The sequence below is a fragment of the Mesocricetus auratus genome, unplaced genomic scaffold (genome assembly GCF_017639785.1).
Source record: "Mesocricetus auratus isolate SY011 unplaced genomic scaffold, BCM_Maur_2.0 Super-Scaffold_100003, whole genome shotgun sequence".
NCBI classification, from domain to species: domain Eukaryota; kingdom Metazoa; phylum Chordata; class Mammalia; order Rodentia; family Cricetidae; genus Mesocricetus; species Mesocricetus auratus.
In genome coordinates this window covers 57793634-57812708 of record NW_024429188.1, presented here as the reverse complement: position 1 = coordinate 57812708, position 19075 = coordinate 57793634, and the positions used below count along the sequence as shown (strand labels likewise).

At 34.5% G+C, this 19075-nt stretch overlaps 1 protein-coding gene across 2 annotated transcripts in view; it reads left to right on the top strand.

Moving 5' to 3' along the window:
• Pof1b (POF1B actin binding protein) overlaps positions 1 to 19075 on the top strand; it is a 69478-nt gene that overhangs the window by 42016 nt on the left and 8387 nt on the right. For both annotated transcript variants that reach the window (XM_021234650.2, XM_013122728.3), the window contains exons 8-15: positions 2337 to 2364; positions 3738 to 3812; positions 8692 to 8784; positions 9630 to 9743; positions 10712 to 10864; positions 11154 to 11273; positions 13446 to 13574; positions 14379 to 14461. In XM_021234650.2, coding sequence (XP_021090309.1) covers positions 2337 to 2364; positions 3738 to 3812; positions 8692 to 8784; positions 9630 to 9743; positions 10712 to 10864; positions 11154 to 11273; positions 13446 to 13574; positions 14379 to 14461 — 795 coding nt within the window. The remainder of the gene's footprint in view (positions 1 to 2336; positions 2365 to 3737; positions 3813 to 8691; positions 8785 to 9629; positions 9744 to 10711; positions 10865 to 11153; positions 11274 to 13445; positions 13575 to 14378; positions 14462 to 19075) is intronic.

The following is a 19075-nucleotide window of genomic DNA, read 5'->3' as shown; positions in this document are numbered from 1 at the left end:
ACAAGCATACATGCAGGCAGAATACCTTAAAACTTTTTAAAACAGTTAATCAAGCTGATTGTAGTGGCTTCACACCTGCGATCCCAGCCTTCAGGAGACTGAAGCTGGAGGATCATCTTCATTTTGATGCCATCCTGGGCTACATATCTTATCTTTCCAACTGGTGCTATATAGTAAGACTGTGTCTCAAAAAGTCAAAACCAAACAAGAATTAATGTGCTTTATGAAAATCAGCAGAGATCTCATTAACTACTTTTAGATCAGTTAAGAATTATGTATGTTTTCTTTTGTAATGCACTTTGATGGCAAAAACTACTACTTGGGGAAAAAAAACTAAATAAAAAGCCGACATTAAAAAGACAAAAGATAGCAAATGCTGGTGCAGATGTGGAGAGGAAGGAAATGGATATTGTAGTAATGTACACTAGTCAGTATGGAAAAGAATATGGAGGATTTTCAAAACGGAAACTAAGATACCATGTGATTCAGAAATCTGAATGTTGGGTATATAATCAAATAAAATGAAATGAGTATGGAAAGACACATCTTCACTCCCATGTTCATGATATTGGGGAATATAAACAACCTGACAAGCTACCAGCATAAAAAGACCGACAGTGGGGAGGCCAGCATGGGACTGATCTGGACCCCCCAAATGTGAGTGTCAGTGAGAAGGCCTGGGCAACCTATGGGGCCCTGAGCTGTGGATCAGTGTCTATCCCTGGTATACAAACTGTCTTCATGTGCCTATAGCACAAAGAGAGATGCTCTCTCAGCCTGGACTCTTAGGGGAGTGCCTTGACCCTACCAAGAGTAAAATGACAGACTCTAGATATCCCCTATGTGGAAGGATTTGGCAATAGGGTGGGAGGGAGGGGGGGAAGGGGAGTGCGGGAGGAGGGGAGGGAGTGGGAACTGGGGTTGACATGTAAAACAAGCTATTTAAAATTAAAATAAAAAATGATAAAAAAAGATTGACTTTAAAAAACAAAAAAAAGAGTAAAATTCTGTAATTTGAACAATGTGAATGGAATTGAAGATGACTCTTCAATAAAATAACACAGGAACATAAAGCGAGTGTTAATGACTTAGTTTGTAATCTTAAAAAAATAATTTCTTACCAAGTGACAGTGGGATAGTCATTGTCACAAGTTCAATGCAGTAGAGGATTTAAGGTGGAAATGTTACTCAATGTACACTAAATTACAGTCAGATAATAGGCAAAATTTTAGTGTGCTATTGAAGAACACTGACTATAGATATAAAACCTTTAAGATTCAAGTCTAGAAGAAAGGATATTGAGTGTTTTCCTCATAAAGAAAATATGTTTAATATAATAGAAATGTTTAAACTGATTTCAAGTTACACTATTTATAAATGTATGCAAGAGGTTTTTAACAGTGACCCACTTATCTCTAGAAGCAACATTTTTCTCATAAGCAATCATAAGGGATAAAGGTAGGGACTAATGTGCTAAAGCTCTCTTACCTTAAAATATTTCTTTCTTGCTGTCAGAACATATATAACTGTTTTTCTGTTTGTTTGACATGTTCAACATACATGTTCATACCTCATTCTTCTACTGTGCACAGAGGAAGCAATTAGACAAAAATAAAGGTCGGTCTGTTGCTCTTGACAACACTGCAACTGTAATCTTCCGAGTCTTCGCATTTCCTCCAGTGCTATAACCACTGCAATCTCATAAAATTTGCCTTCTTAATTTGGCTCCACAAACACTCTTTCAAACTTTCTGTCCAAACACTCATTTTGTTGCTTGAAATTTTATTATCAAACTGGAATTTTGATCATTTTGCTTTGTTTCATGCGGATTCAAATATTGTTCTCACCTCATGTCTTCTTAGTACACATAGATTAAATGAATTGACCTTATCTTGAAAGTTTTTGTTTTGATAAAATGGAATGAATGGCATGGAAACAGTCGTAGAGAGAAATTGAACTCAAAATTGAGAACCAGAGGGAGAAAAAGGAGGTAGAACAAGATAACACCTGTAATTTTTTAATTCACCCAAGGACCATTTCCTGTCAAGCACTTCTACATCTACCCTCAGATGAGCTGGTGAAAATGGATAGTGTACTAACTAAATTTTATTATTTTTTATTTATATGCTACTCAGTTTTACTAGATCAGCTAATTCCAGGAAAATTATTTTAGTCAAACTAAGTGAAAGTTCCATTTTTGATATTTAAAAAATTTTATTCATGATTCTAACTTAAAACAGTACTATTATACAAAATATAAAACAAGTAGAACAGGCATGTTTATATATGATTATTGAATCCATTTTTCTAAAGCTATTTTATTGTTATTCTTACAGCAAACAAGACTTTGAGTCTGCAGATGCAGTAAGTCCAAAAATTCACTAATGTTAATAGACAACAAAGTACATTGTGATTGTGATACCAATAATATTTTTTATTTAGTATATTTATTAAACTAGAAACACAGGTTAGTAAAATAATGTTTATATCTTTGTAACAACTAAAAATATAATAATCACAAAGAATAGTTTTGTGATTATCTGTAGGATTTATGTTGTCATTGTTAAATGTACAATTAAAATTTACCTGATCCTAAAACTGTTTTTAAAAAACTGAATCTACACAATAAAAATCAATTTCTTCCTCCTGTGGAGGGAGAGGGAACTGGGATTGGTTCTGTTTTCATTCAAGTGAAAAATTAAAAAAATCAATTTCTTCTACTATGCTTCAAATATAGTGTGTGGCATAAACTTTAAGTAAAAATATTTAAGTATTAATGCCATTCCATTTGTAATTTTGTAAAACAATTCAAATACTTTATTTTATTATAGTAAAAATAACAATAACCTCTTGTGCAATAATTTTTAAAATTTTATTATTTTATTCAGTGTATGACTATTCTGCATTCACTAAAGTAATTCTGTAAGTCTTATATTGCTTTTGAAAAATACTTATTTTAGCCTCTCTCTTAAATTTAGTTAAAGCTTACTAATGTTGCTGTGGCAACAATATAATCTCTCAAAAGTCACCATAGCCTCAAGAAAAATTTCTTTAACTCCTATACTACCTATAGTTTTATTTCACAGTTTTCTTACTTTAAAAATTAATCTTCTCAAACATATCTGTCTTCAAACAAAACTTATTTTTGGAAGATATAGTGATGGTATTCAGTCAATTTGAATTTTTACATCATTGTTATTATCTCTATCATCATTATTTGCTTTTATGAGGCAGAATCTGGCTATACATCAAGGTCTGGCCTTGAACTTATTATGTAGCACAAGCTAGCCTTGCTCCTCTTGCTTCAGTCACTTGGGTCCTTCGAGTATTGGCATGTACCACCACACCCAGATAAGTAACCATTTTGTTTTAAATTGCTTTTTTTCCCCACCTGCTTCGTTTTGAGGTTCAAAGCCAGGGCCTTACAATGCTATCTAAGCACTATACCACTGAGCCCTAGCCCTAAACTGATATTTTAAAAACATAAATGGAATGTTTGGCTGGTTGCCCAAATATCTGGAATTTAGTGTTATTTCCAAGTCTGTGTAATATAACTGAGTATTTAAAAGTAAAAATTGGTGAAACTGTAAATGGTATTCATAGAAACTATTATTTGAAAGGTAATTTAATCTTCTGCTATCATCCCAAATATCCTTTTTTACACAAAAGCCTAGGAACTGCAGCCCATAAGATTAAAATATTGATGCTTTCAATGGATAAATTCTGTTTTCTTACAGTCAGAAGACATTGAGTCATTGATTCCTAAGGGACTGTCAGAGTTTACAAAACAGCAAATTCGTTATATTCTGCAGGTAAGATGGAATCACAACTTTGATATGATAGTTTTTGCTTCATCTTATTATATTTTATTTTGTCATGTTTGGTGGTTATCTCTAAGAAACCTGTCCCTTTCTAATGTGAGATAAAAATGGAGTTGGTGCCACAAGAGAGTGGAAGTCTTGAGGAAATGGCAGAAGTAGATGGAGGGGAAAGTATAATCAGGGTACATTATTTGAGAAAAGAATCTATTTTCAATTAAAAAAAGAAATTAGTAGTATCACAAAACTTCAGATCAATTTACATTTATTAATTTAAGATTTTTCTTAATAAACTTAAGATCTCTCTCTGCTGTGTGTGTGTGTGTGTGTGTGTGTGTGTGTGTGTGTGTGTGTGTGTATTAAGAGATCAACTCTAGGAAACTGCTACCAAGCATGATTCAGCAGTTGACTACATGTTAATTAGCTAGTATCATATTATAGCTTAGTCAGATCACCAAGACTAAGATGTCTAACATTCAGGAAATCAATCTAGAAATATTATTACCTTCTGTAATTGTTCTCATTGACTCTTCAATGCCTTAGTACTATCTGATTCTATACCATAGTCTTTCCCTTCTCTTCCTTACACCTATTTCATATTCCACTTCCCCCCATACCATTCCAGTACAGGCAGTAAATGGTGAAAAGACATTGCCTTACCTTTCCCGTGTTGTGTAAGAATTGAATCCATAGGAGCAGGAAATGCTCCTGTAATGAAGGAGAATCCACAAATCCAGAGAGAAGCTAAGGAACTGTTTCTGAAGATAGCATACATTAAGAAAATAATAATTAAAAATGCTAACCAGGATACAGAGGGAAAGGAACTCTTATATATGTCTATGAGAAAGCAAAGTAATCCAGACGCTATGAAAATTACTATGGAGGGTCCTCAAAAACAACAAAAAACCTAAAAACTACTGTCATATTTAGGGTTTGTATTACTGTGATAAGTGTTTATTTCACTGTGTACTTCCAAGTAACAGTGCATCAGGGCAGGAAGAAAAGCAGAGGCCAAGGAGGAATGCTGCTATTGGCTTACTCCCTGGCTTGCTCAGTCTGCTTTCTTACACAAGTCAGGATCACCTTCCCGAGAGTGGCTCTGCCAACAGAGACCTGGTCCCTCTCCCATAAGTCATCAATCAAAACATTATCCAATAGACATTCTTTGTTCTTTGTTCTACTTCTTTTTGAAATACATGGCATTTTAGAATTCCGTTTTGATTTGTCATTATTGTTTGGGGGTGCATCTTTTTGAGTGGCTTCTCTCACTATCAGATTATATATTCAGAACTGAAATCAGTGTGTGAATTTGAGAAATTTTTCAGTTTAGAAAGCTGTAGAAAGCTTTGTGGGTTTTATGTCTCCTTATCCTATATTTATAATATTATTCTGAAACATTTAGTCTCCTTTAATAAACAACATATTAGTATTATAATTTTTGTTTCACCTACCAACATGATTATAGCCTGTCATGTTTACCCATATGATTTTTTCCTTGATGTCCAACATTGCTTGATTTAGAATTTTATCCTATTTAGAGAAATTCCTTTAGCTAGTCTTTAAAAGTAGGTCTAATAGTGACTTGTTTCCATTTTCCTAGGCCTGAAAAATACCATGATTTGTTTTCTTCATTTGAAAAGGAGCTCAATTTCATTGGATACAAAAATTATAGTTGATATTTCTGTTCTTTGGGCATTTGAAAACAAATTACTGTATCAGTTTTTCCTGTCTCCATGATTTCTGGGAGAAATCTGCTACTGTTTTATCTGTATTTCCTAGTAACTAAGGTTACTCTTGTGCCTTCATAATTTCTCTCTCTCTCTCTCTCTCTCTCTCTCTCTCTCTCTCTCTCTCTCTCTCTCTCTCTCTCTCTCTCTCTCCTGAGTTCCTGGCTTAATTTACACAATAATATGACTCCTTCTTTCCCAATTCTAACAGTTCTTTTTATCTTGACATTGGCATCTATTGACTGGTTTTCCTTATCAACTTGAGACTTTTTTGTCTTTCAGTGTTTAGTGAGTCTAGATACAAACCTAAGCATTTTGTTACTGCGTTATGAAACTCTGAGTATTATTCAGATATTTTGTTTCAGAAGGTCAACTCCTTCTAAAGGATCAGAGGAAGTAAGACAGTTTTTATTACTGGCAACTGGAATGCAATTGGCCTGTCTACATATGATAGGATGGAAGCCTTTATAGTATTAAGAATAAAAATGAGTTTAGGGTATCATTTTTGTGATGCTAGGATGAAAGTCTCATCTCTCTACTCTGCTTTTCCTGGAATGAACCTAGTAAATAGTATTGGCATATTGCTTTAAATTCTGAGCATAGCAGAAGTCTGGGCTCATTTCTCATTCTCTTATCATTAGGTGATAACAGTCACAATTTCTCCAACCCAACCCGATATGGTGTTTGGTTGGAGTCAAATTGTTATTGTCTAAATTTCTTTGTTTGTTTGTTTGTGTTGCATTGCTAGTCTGTTCCTTTCATGGTCTTAGCTGGAGACAAAGTTTTTCATAATCTTGAGGTTTCAATATTGTTTTATGTATAATTGTTTGTGATTTTCAGCCGCATTTAAGAACATCAAGAAAAAAATGTTTCTCTTCCCTCTTTGCAGAAGCTGAAGTTTCCCTTTAAAACTTTCCCATTAAACAAATGAGAATGATTTATTGTAAGAGTTTTCTCTCTTTGAAATTAGTCAGTTTCATCTACAATTTAACACTAAAGTTCATTAGTATTTTGTGAGAATGTTATGTTAGAAACATTGACAAAGGCATAGAACTTTGCATGTATTTCTACAACTTCAGAATATATTGATTAAAAATAAATTCATAAGCTATGTCAGTATGTTAGCTATACATCAACAATTACCTCTAATTTTATTTTCCATTATTGATAAGTTCTTTTATTCAAATCTTAGCTACTAATATTAATGCTCATATTATGCATTTCATGTTACACATGACCTACAAAAATGCTAAGAAACCATTAAAGAGACTATGAGATTCAAAATTTTCCTAAAGGCCTGAGCAGTACACTCATACAAATGTAACGAGATCCATTGGAGGTAGTTAGGTAAGATATTAAGAAATCCTATGTTGAAGGAGTTTTGCAAGATGAAATCTCTTCAAAGCAGACATGGTTCAAGGGTAATCCATATGACGTCATCCCATCTAACTTCAATTCCAGTAAACCATGTCAAGGAGATATGGCCATCATGAGTTGCAGTTCTGGTATCAGATCTGAAAATTTATCACGTGTTAGTCCCATGATGCATGGGACACAAAATCTGATGTATGTAGATAAGTTTGCACATGTCAGTGTTAGGTTTACCTTCTTTCATATGAGTGTTTCATCATTTGTTTGGTGTGTATGACAGACTTTTGGACTTGGTTTTTTGTTTTCTATGATTCTGATATGCCCATATTCCCATGTGCTTTTCATTTAATTTAATCAGAAAAGGTCATAGGTGGTAATATTTAATTTGTCTAAACAGATGATTTATTTTTCAGTCTGTGCCTCGTGGTGTTTACTGGGTTATTCATTTGCAACGAACACATCAGGGAATCATTCTTCCTCAGGATTTGTATTCAAAATGCTGTAATCCAGTTCTGTTCCCTAGTCAATCTCAACAACCCTGTGTGATTTTTGAGGGGCTGGTCAGATGAATCACTTTTTGCCATAGCAGAGGAACAGGTTTAAGGTCCCACACAAAGTTAACAGCATTCAGTAATTCCTCTTTCAGGAGATGTGATGCCCTCTTCTTGCTTCTCCAGGCATCGGGCACTTATGTGATACATATCTATATATGCAGGCAAACCACTCATACATGTGATATAAAATGAACATGTGTTTTTAAGAAATGTGATATGAGGTATGTTTCATTCAGAAATGTGTCAAACAGCCTTTGGGGGGAAATGGAATCACTCAAGTCAGGGTACTGCTGAAAGCACCAAGTGCTACAGCGTAGAGCAGAGCACACTGTACTCCACATAATGCTTTATTCTTCTCCCCTCAGGCAGAATCCATGCACTTCACAGCACACCTAGGCAAGCTCGTTTTATGGCTTGAAAATTAATTGCCTCATCTCTTCTCTAATCATTTAAATAAAGAATGAAAATAAAAGCAAAATTTGATACTAAAGTTGTGCTGTGTGAAAGAGAAGACACTTTCTTCATACAAAAGAAAAAAGAAAAGAGTCTTCCAAAGGCACAGTTTAAATCTTTTGAGCTATGTGACTTGATCTGCTTAAGGGCATTATCCAGAAAGTTCTTTTTGTCTCTAATCAAATAAACTGCTGAGAGTGAGGGGCCATGGGAGGGCTTATAGTGAGAGGATGTGAGGAGGGGAGTCTGGTGGGAGAAAAAAGAAGGAGGAAAGTGATTTAATTGTATTTTAATTAAAATATGTATAACATTCTGAATACGGTGGCATAGGCCTTTAATCCTAGAATTGAAGCAGAAACTGGTGGGTCTCTGTAAATTCAAGGCCAGTCTGTTCCATATAGAAAGCAAATTCCAAGACAGTCAGGGCTACACAGTGAGCAATTATCTCAAAAAATGTATTAAAAATAAAAATTTTTAGCCATACAGTGGTGGCACACGCCTTTAATAGCAGCACTTGGGAGGCAGTGGCAGGCGAATCTCTGTGAGTTTGAGGCCAGCCTTGTCTGCAGAGTGAGTTTCAGGACAGTCAGGGCTGTCACACAGAGAAACCCTGTCTTGAAAAACTAAACAATTAAATGAATGAATAAATAAATAAATAAATAAATAAATTTAAAAGATTTTTGTAAAAACAGAAAAAAGCATGTTTACTTGTGTCACCTATTTTGAAACATTAATAAAAATTAACCCTCAACTGCTTTCTTCCCCCAGATGAGGGGTATGTCTGACAAGTCATTGAGACTAGTGCTGTCTACGTTTAGCAACATACGGGAAGAACTTGGACATCTTCAACATGACTTGACAGTAAGATTTATTTTGATATTTCTTTCCAAAGTGTTTCTGATTGTTAGCCTCCTAATAAAAAATGAAAATATTCAATATAATTTTAAAATGTATTGCAACGTAACAATCTTACACCTACCTAGACATAATTTAGTTTGTGAAACAGCTAATTAGCATTAATAGATGACAAAAGAACTGGCCAAGAGTTCTTGAATGTATGTTGATATGCATTAACAATTTAATTTACCACTAAGATAATTTAATTCTTAGAGCCAAAAAGTCAACTACAAAGTTAGAACAACTGTAGTCACTTACTAAAAATTTCCTTCTTTGCTGTAATAATAAAGCATACACTGAATTTCTCTTTAAATTATAGAACTTGAAACACCTTCCTCGCAATACTTAACATTTCCTATTTTTATTTTAATTGATATTCTTGGTGCCATCAGGTAGTTACATTCTGAATGCCCTCTTCACAGGGAAAAACACTTTGAGGACTTTGAAATGTTTTTTCCCTACTTTTCTGGTTTGCCTCTGCATTCTCATAAGTGTAGTTGTATTTAATTTGAAAATTCTCCACCTGCTGGGATTAAGAACTCTTTGTGGATTGAAGTAAAACATAAAGTGATTAAGAGCTTGCTGCTTCATTGCACTTAGCAGTAGCCAAGCCAGCAAAACAGCCCCTTTAATGCAAGTTTTCAAAGTTTGGGCTTTTCTATCTTATATTTTGCTTGACTTTGAAGAATTCTACTTTGTTAAGCAATTACAGATGAAACAAGTTTTTATTTAAATTTTACAACATAAACAAGACTTTGCCTGTTAATTTTATATAGCACTGAGTCCTAATGAGTAATTTATGCCTTCAGTCACTGGAAAATGACAAGATAAGACTTGAAAAGGACTTGGCATTCAAAGAAAATCAAATAAAAGAGTATGAAGAACTCTTGGCATCGGTGAGAGCAAATAATCGCCAACAGCAAGTAAGTTGACGTCTTTTGTAGGTAATACTATAGACTGATAGCTTTCCATATGCACAATTACTGGTATTGACATTCTGAGATATAATACAGACAGAGTTAAAATGTGATGGGAAAATTTGTTCATCTGAGAACTGAACAGCTTTGCATACTTTCAACAACTGAATGTCCTCTCAGAAAAATGGGCAACCTCATGTGTTAGGTAGTATATGCAACACACAGTTCTCTCATTTTGAGCAACAAGAATTGCCACTGAAAGTCTAGGTTGACTCATTCATTTAATATAATGATATGTTGACTGGGACAAAGAAGCTTTTGTAGATCTTATGTGTGTTTACTGAATAAACAAGGGAATAAACTCCCTGCATATTCTACAGTTGTTTGAGCAGAAATAATTCTTTTTTTACATTAGTTGTAAGTTTTTTCTTTTTTCTTTAAATTAGAAGCAATCTCGTTTTATATGTCAATTCCAATTCCCTCTTCCTCCCCTCCTCCACTGCCCCTCACTGACCCTATCCGATTCCCCTTCTGCTCCCCAGGGACCTTCAAAGTCCAGCAGAGATAATTCTAACCAAACTGTCTTAATCCCCTAGAATTTGTTCTCTCCTTTTTTGTCTCATAACTTTCCCAAAGATTTTATAAAGTTCACATTGTTACCACAATCAAGAACATGATCATTTTAGTAACTGTTAGTATACTATGATGTGATCAAACTATCAAAAATCTAATACTAAATTGGAACACTGAAAATTTTATGTAAATGTTTTTTTCTTTTTACTCAAGTTAGACAAATGCGATTAGGGACAAGCTTAATATGTAGTATGATGTTTAAAATATTATCTAAAGGCAGGAATATAAAAAGATTCAGGTGAAATAATTTGCTTCATTTCTTTTTCAATGAATCACTTAAAAGACATTTCCTCTATAAAATCAAAATGCATATTTCTTATGGACTTTTGTCTTCTTTACAGCAAGGACTTCAAGACTCAAGCTCAAAATGTCAGACACTGGAAGAAAATAACCTTTCTCTTCGACATACACTATCAGACATGGAATACAGACTAAAAGAACTGGAATATTGTAAACGTAATTTAGAGCAAGAGAATAAAAACCTTAGAATACAGGTACTGTTGTTTATACTATTGTTCTATCTATATAATTATAAAATCTATCATTGTTAATAGAATATACAAACCTCACCTTGTGAAGTACTTGAACTCCTTCCTGCTGATCTTAAATGGATGTTTTATCATGCTGACACTTGAGCTTTATCAAATAGTCTCTCAAGGCCATTTTTATTATTTCAATGTCTTACTTAATCACATGGTATTCACGTAACAATAAATATTGAAATCTAACATGTATTTCCATCTTAACAATCCAATTGCTGACAGTTATTTTGCTTTTGTATAGGTGTCTGAGACTTGTACAGGCCCGATACTACAGGCTAAAATGGATGAGATTGGCAGCCATTATATGGAGATGGTAAAAAACTTGAGACTTGAGAAGGATAGAGAAATCAGCAAGCTAAGGGTATGTTGATTCTACATTGTGTAAACACATTTCTACAGAAACTTTTTAAAAGAATAGTGATGGTTGGACTTTGAGAGCTAACTCAGAGTTTAAAAACACTTGCTGTTCAATCAAGAGGAGCAGAGTTTGGGTCCTATTACCAATGTAACAAGCCAGGCATCCTTCAGATGCCTGTCACTACAGCTCTGCAAGTTCTATTACTCCTCTGGCCTCTGCATGCACATACTAGCATGCATACACAAGCATGAACAGATAAATAATAGGGTAAAGTTTTATTAAAGATAATAATTATTATCACCATCACCACAACTCACCCACTCTGCCACTATTAAAAAGTAAATAAATGTAATGATTCTTATCATTTTAAAGCTGCAAAGAAAAATAAGTAAGTTACAGATTTTTAAATATTTTCTTAGACCTTTTCTTATAGATATACTTCTGAATATTAAAAAGCAGTGAAATTTCTAACTGGTATTTCAAGCTAAATTATTTCATATTGTAGGTCAATTTTTCATCTCATGTGGTAAAAAATGTTAATTTCATTATTTTTATTTTGATTAATTTTTAAAAATTTATGTTTGGGAGGTGAGTTGAAGACTTCATAATATTGCTTAATACATGTTTATTCAGAAAAGAGTAATATGCAAAATTATACAGCTAGGCCATAGTTTAGCTGGGTGATTATAAATATCTTAGTTTAGCTAACTTTTTTAAATAAAAAAATAATTGCACCACTTTCCCCCTTCTCTTTCCTCCCTCCACCCGCTCTGTTTACCTGTCCTTTGCTCCTTCTCCAGATCCTGGCCTCTTTTTCTTTAAATGCTGTCATTGCATTTTTTTTACAAATGCTTAATACATAAATACAACCTGATAAGTTCATTTAGTGTCACTTGTATGCATATGATTTTGAAGCTAAGCATTCTATAATGAAATAAACAATTGAAGGGATTCATCCCTAGGAAAATCTATTAAACCACTCTTTGCATTCCTTGGTTGCCTGCAGTTCTTTGTCTATGGGTGCAGCCTAGTGAGATTTTCCCCTTTTGTGTTAGCATGTCTGTTGTTGTTATACTTCTTCAGGTCTTGTTTAGACAGCTATATTGTTGATATTTCCCAGTCATTTCTAGAAGGGTCAATCTCATAGCATATTTACTGGTTGTCTGGCTTTTACACTCTTCCTGCCCATTCTTCCATGATGTTCCCTGAACCATAGGTTCAGAATTTCGTGTTTTAGATGTATCAGTTGGGTCTGGACACCTCTTGATCATTTGTTTTATGTATTTTAACAAATTATGCATATTAAGGACTTTGTCATTAATGATAAGCTATGCTGAATTTTGTCTACCTATAATTCACATGAAAATTAGGATATTTGCAAGGATGTTGTCTTATAGTACTATGTTGTCTTATAGTTCTATGTTGAATTTATTTAATTAACCCTAATTTACTGAGTTCTAATTGTAAACAGATGTATTTAAATATCTTAATGAACAAAATGACCAATAATTTTTCTTATCTTGGATCAGTTACATTTTTTTCTAAAATAAATTAAACAAAACTTAATTTGTTAATAGCTTTATTGATCTTTTTAAAAAACAACTTCCACTGCTTCCTTTCTCAATCTGACATCATTACTAGCACTTAACCAAGCAGCTTCTATACATGGGAGTGAGAAAGACAAAATTTGTATTTGAGCATCTCTTTTTTGAGTTGCAGTCATTATTCATTATTGTGCTACTCTGGATTACTTCTGGGATTCATTTAACTCCTTGAAAATAATGTTTATCTCATGGGATCCTGTGAATATTCATTTAAGACATGCATCATGAGTCATTTTGTGAAATATAAGTCACAGCATAAAATTAAGATTGAAGATGCCTTAATTAGTGTTTGAAGAAATCTGAAATGCCTTTTTCTTAGCTTTATTTTATTGCTATGGCCTAAAGCAATTGCTTGTACTTAATCATAAATAGCAAACACAAATTTTTAAAATGAGAAATATCTAACTGACATTTCAAATTAAATTTTATATCAATGAAATTCTATAGTATTTATGGTAATTGATATATTATTATTCATTTGATTACTATATGAGTTGGCCTAAATTATACCCACTGGAATTTGGTTATTGTTTTAAAAGCACTATAATGATTACTATTTCTAAATCCTTAGTCCCAGTTAAACCAGTACCAAAAAGATGTTTCAAAAAGAGAAGGAAGTTGTAGTGACTTCCAATTCAAGCTTCATGAATTGACAAGCTTGCTGGAAGAGAAGGATTCTCTTATAAAGCGTCAATCAGAGGTAAGAAAAATAAGAGGAAAATACAGAGTGGATGAGAATGGTACAGTTACATTCTGTAGAGTAAATACTTTCTATGAATTAGGAAAGAACACATTGAACTGCAGTAATGGTTCAACTGTTAAAGGCTAGAGTCTTTAAACATCAAGGAAAGGACATATTACCAAGATATACTTTACTACACATGAGAGTATTATGTAAATTTCCACTTGAGAAATAATTCAACTGAAAGCAGGAATTGAAGTTAAAGGAAAAAATGTATTGTACCTTTATTATTTCTAAGACATTTAACTTATATTTCATTAGCAGTAAAATTCCCCAAAGCCTGTGAGCCCATTCCTAGGTCATGAACTCCTCATCATTAAGGAACTATATTATATCAGCAACATATAGCCCAAAATCTATCATACAATAAGTACTAAAGGAAATATTAAAAGCAATGGACTAATATTACTTGCAGTAACATTCATGACAAATTTCTGTTTAGACTGTGCATTGACTTCCTTATTGAATTTCATAATCATTATTATTATTATTAATTAGCCTTACTTTTCAATTGTTCAGATAAAAAACATTCATATCTCATAATGAGAGAACCATGTTCAATCAATTGTTGATATTATGCCTTAGTTAGTGGGGTTCTTCAAAGGTATGTACAGAATTTTGGCTACTGTGGATCATTATTAGTAGGACTAGAACACTTTCTATAAAAACGAAACAGAGGAAGTGGTGGTGGGTTGTTCTTAGTAACCTTATTACTTCATGTTTATATTTCTATTTAAATAATCATTGTGTTTTATTTGTAAGGAACTCTCAAAGTTGAGACAGGAAATATATTCATCCCATAACCAACCCTCCAGTGGTGGAAGGACTACAATCACCACAAAAAAGTAATGTACTTTAAAACGACATTTTAATATGTAAAGTTACTATAAAATTTAAGATACTATTCCCTTAGTTGATATGTATATCACTAAAAGGAATTTTTTTTACTTATAATCAATTCTACTGAAGAATGAAAGCTAAAAAAAGACATTGCTACTATGGTTAGGATAATGGTGTATCATATGTATAGTATGTTAAACACCACAAATGATTGGTTGTTTATTATGTATGACATAGTAAATACTTTTCAGTTGATGGATATTTAATTTGTGCTCAGTTTTGAACTATTATCAATAATGCTACAATGAACAGCTCTGTGCAAGTGTGGAAAATGTCTTTCTATTCATTTGAATGTAGACTTAGGAGTGAAGGTGCTGGATAAGATAGTAACAATTTCACTGCTTTCCAAATCAGTTGTGCCACTGTATACCACAAGCAGTGAATGGAGGTTCCAAGGTTTCTCTACTTTTGCCAAAATTTGTTAGTGTCCTTCTCTTGGACAACCTAGTTACCGTGTTATCCATTTGGAGCTTTGATTCGTATTTCGCTAATTAGTGATGATACTTTTGTATTAAGTCATATATTATACATATATGAAAGACACATATTCTTGGATATATTTCTACATAAATTCTTTTTATACTTTCAGTTGGCTAATTTTTAATGTAGAAGCTTAGTTTTATTTCATTTATTTCTCAATGTTTATGTCACTGTCACACTACTGTTATTCCTATAGGTTTTAGTAAGTTTAAAGGAGGAGTGCTAGTCTTCAAGTAATCCTTGCCTACGCTATTTTTCTACTAGTGGAGTCTTTCTTTTCTTTTATTTTGAGTCTTTCTTTTCTGTATGAATCTTAGGATCAGTTTGTAGAATCATGTAAAACACAATATATTTAAACCTTGTTATGTTCTCATTGCATTTGATAAAACGCATATAATATTTTAGTTCTTTTTTGTTGTTTTATATCTTTTTTATTTTTAAATTTAAATTAGAATCAAGGTTGCTTCACATGTCAATCCCAAATCCCTCTACCTCCCCTCCTCCTACATCCTTCCTTTAACCCCCTTCCCTAATCCCCACTCCTTTCCCCAGGGAGGGTGAGGCCCTCCATGGGGGTGTCCATAGTCTGTCATTTCATCCAGGGCAGGGCCTAAGCCCTCCCCCAAGAGTCCAGGCTGAGAGAGCATGTCTCATTGTCGGATGGGCACCCAAAGTCCATTTGTATGCCAGGGATAAATACTGGTCTACTACACAAGGCCCCATAGATTGCACATAAAAATAGTAAATATTCTAACCCATGTATATGGGACTTTTAGAGTTAAAACATATCTTTATTTCATTCCTTCCTCACCAATTTCTTTATTCCTTTGTCTGGAGTATTGTATGTCTTGTGTATATTGTCACCATCACTGTCAGTTCATGTGTGCACCTGCCCTGTTGCTTCTGGAAAACACTATTTTCTTAATATTATTGACCACCTCTTATTCCAAAGTCAAGTCTTTGTTTTTTCTAAATATATATTTTATTTTATTTGCAACCCAACCACTGTTTCCCTTCCTTTCCTCTTAACCCTTCCCCTCATCTGCCCTCTGCCTCCCATCTACTCCTCTTCTATCTCTAATCAGAGGAGGTAGGCCTCCCATGGATATCAATAAAATATATCATACCAAATTGAAAGCTGGATGAGGCAATCCAGTAGGAGGAAAGGGTCTCAAGAGCAAACAACAGAGTCAGAGATATCCCCGAACCCACTGTTAGGAGCCCCACAAGAAGACCAAGCTACACAACTGTAACATATGTGCAGAGGGTCTAGGTCAGTCTCATGCAGGCTTCCTGGTTGTCCATTCAGTCTCTGTGAGATCTTATGAGCCCACGTTATTTGATTCTATAGGTTTTCTTATGGTGTCCTTGACTCCTGTGGCTCCTACAATCCTTTCTCCCTATCTTTACCACGATTTCCCCAAGTTTGGCCAAATGTTAGACTGTGGCTCTCTGCATGTGTTTCCATGACAACTGGGCTAGGCAACAATTAGTGAATATCATTAGGAATCATTTCATTGATTTTTTTCCAGACATGTTTAGTTATATCCTAGGTCTCTGGGCTATCCAGCCTCTGGTTTCTGGCCCTCCAGGCAGTATTAGGGGTGGGCCAGTCATTGGTTGTCTATTCCCATAATTTCTGTACCACAGATACCCCATTATATCTTGTAGGTAGGACAAATTGTAGGTTGAAGGTTATGTGGCTTGGGTGGTGTCCCATTCCTTCCCCCTGGAAATCTTGCCTGGTTACAGGAGATGGCCAGTTCAGGCTCCATATTCCCCACTGCTAGGAGTCTAGAAGATCTCAGAAGATGGAAAGATCTCCCATGCTCATGGATCTGTAGGATTAACATGGTAAAAATGGCCATCTTACCAAAAGCAAAATTGATTCAACACAATCCCCATCACAATTCTAACACAATTATCTACAGACCTCAAAATAACAATACTCACTTCATAAGGAAAAAAAACAATAACAAAAAAACCAGGATAGATAAAACAGTCTTGTACAATAAAAGAACATCTGGAGTTATGACCCTTCCTAATTTCAAGCTCCACTGGAGAGTTCTAGCAATAAAGATTGCATTGTATAAAAAAACAAATAAAACAAACATTCCCCACCCAAATTGCATGATATTAGCATAAAAACAGACATGTGCATCAATGGAATTGGATGGAAGTCCCAGATGTAAATCCACACACCTATGGACATCTGATTTTTGATGAAGAAACAAAAATTAAATAATGGAGACAAGAAAGTATCTTCAATAAATTGTGCTAGTCTAACTGTATGTCAGCATGTAGAAGAATGCAAATGTATCATATCTGTCATTGTGCACAAAACTCAAGTATAGGTGGATCAAAGACCTCAACATAAAACCAGATAAACTAATCCTGATAGAAGAAAGTGGGGGAATAACCCTGAACACATTGGTACATGAGACAACTTTATGAATAGAACAACTTTCTGAATGCACTAAAGTCGACAATTAATAAATGGGACCTCATGAAGCTGAAAAACGTCTGTAAGGCAAAGGACACCTTCACAATAGGACAAAATGGCAGCCTTAGAGTGGGAAAAGATTTTTCAGAAACATCACATCAGACAAAGGGCTCATATCCAAACTATATAAAGAACTCAAGAAATTAGACAGCAACAAACCAAATAACCCAATGGAAAATTGGGGGCCAGCTCTAAACAGAGAATTCTCAATAGAGGAATCTCAAATGGCTGAGAAACACTTGAAGAAATGTTTAATATCCTTAGTCATCAGGGAAATGCGAATCAAAACAACTGGAGATTCCATCTTAACACCTGTCAGAATGGCTAAAATTAAAGCACAATAAATGGCTCATGCTGGTGAGGATGTGGACCAAGAGAAACACTCCTCAACTGAGGGTGGGAGTGAAAACTAGTAAAGTCCTTTTGGTAATCAATATGGTGGTTTCTCAGAAATTTGGGAATAGATCTACCTCAAGAACCAGCTAAACCACTCCTGGCCATGTACCTAAGGGATGCTCCATCCTACCACAGGGAGTCTTGCTCAATTATGTACATAGCAGCATTATTTGTAATAGCCAGAAACTGGAAACAACCTAGATGTCCTCCAAGCGAAGAATGGATAAAGAAAATGTGCTACATTTACACAATAGAGTATTACTCAGCTGTTAAAAAGAACAACATTATGAAATTTGAAGGCAAATGGATGGAATTAGAAAAAATTCATCATGAGTGAGGTAACCAAGACTCAGAAAGACAAATATGGCATGTACTCACTTATAAGTAGATATTAGCTTTAAAGGATAATCAAACTACAATCCACAGACTCAGAGTGGCTAAATAACAAGGAGGACCCAAGGGAGGATGCATTGATATCCGTGGAAAGAGATCTTGTGGCTAGACTGGGGGCAGGTGGGGTTGGCAACATGAGGGATCAGGTGGAGGAGGGATGGATAGAGAGAATACTGAGGGAGATAACAGGAATTGTGGCGTATCTTGGGGATGAGTTAGAGATCTAGTACAATGGAAATTCCCAAAAATCTATAAAGCTGACCCTAGCTAAGACTCCTAGAAATTCTTTCCTTAATAAAGGAGGAGGCAGAATAGGAAGAGCAGGAGACAGACGGGTGGGTGGGGGACCTGGACCTGGGATTTTGAAGCCCACTTGTAGTCACACACCTCCTCCAAAAAGACCATACCTCCTAATCCTTCCCAAGACAATTCTACCAATTAAGGACCAAACATTCACATGTATGATGCTTTGGGTTCCATCCCCATTCAAACCCTATACCTGGCTGGCCTAGAATTCTTTGTTGACTAGGCTGGCCTCCAACTCATAGGAATCCACCTACCTCAGTCTCCCAACTGTTGGGATCAAATGTGTATGCCACCATGACCAGGTCTCTTTCAGTTAATGAGACAGTAATTTGTAGTTTTCAATTAATAAATCTTATACTTCTTTGCTATGTTTATTCCTAAGTATTATTTTTTCATGCTATTGTTAGTACAATTATTTCATTCTTCTTTAAGGAATTTTACACTGTATAACTGTATAAATCTTACACTTCTTTACTATGTT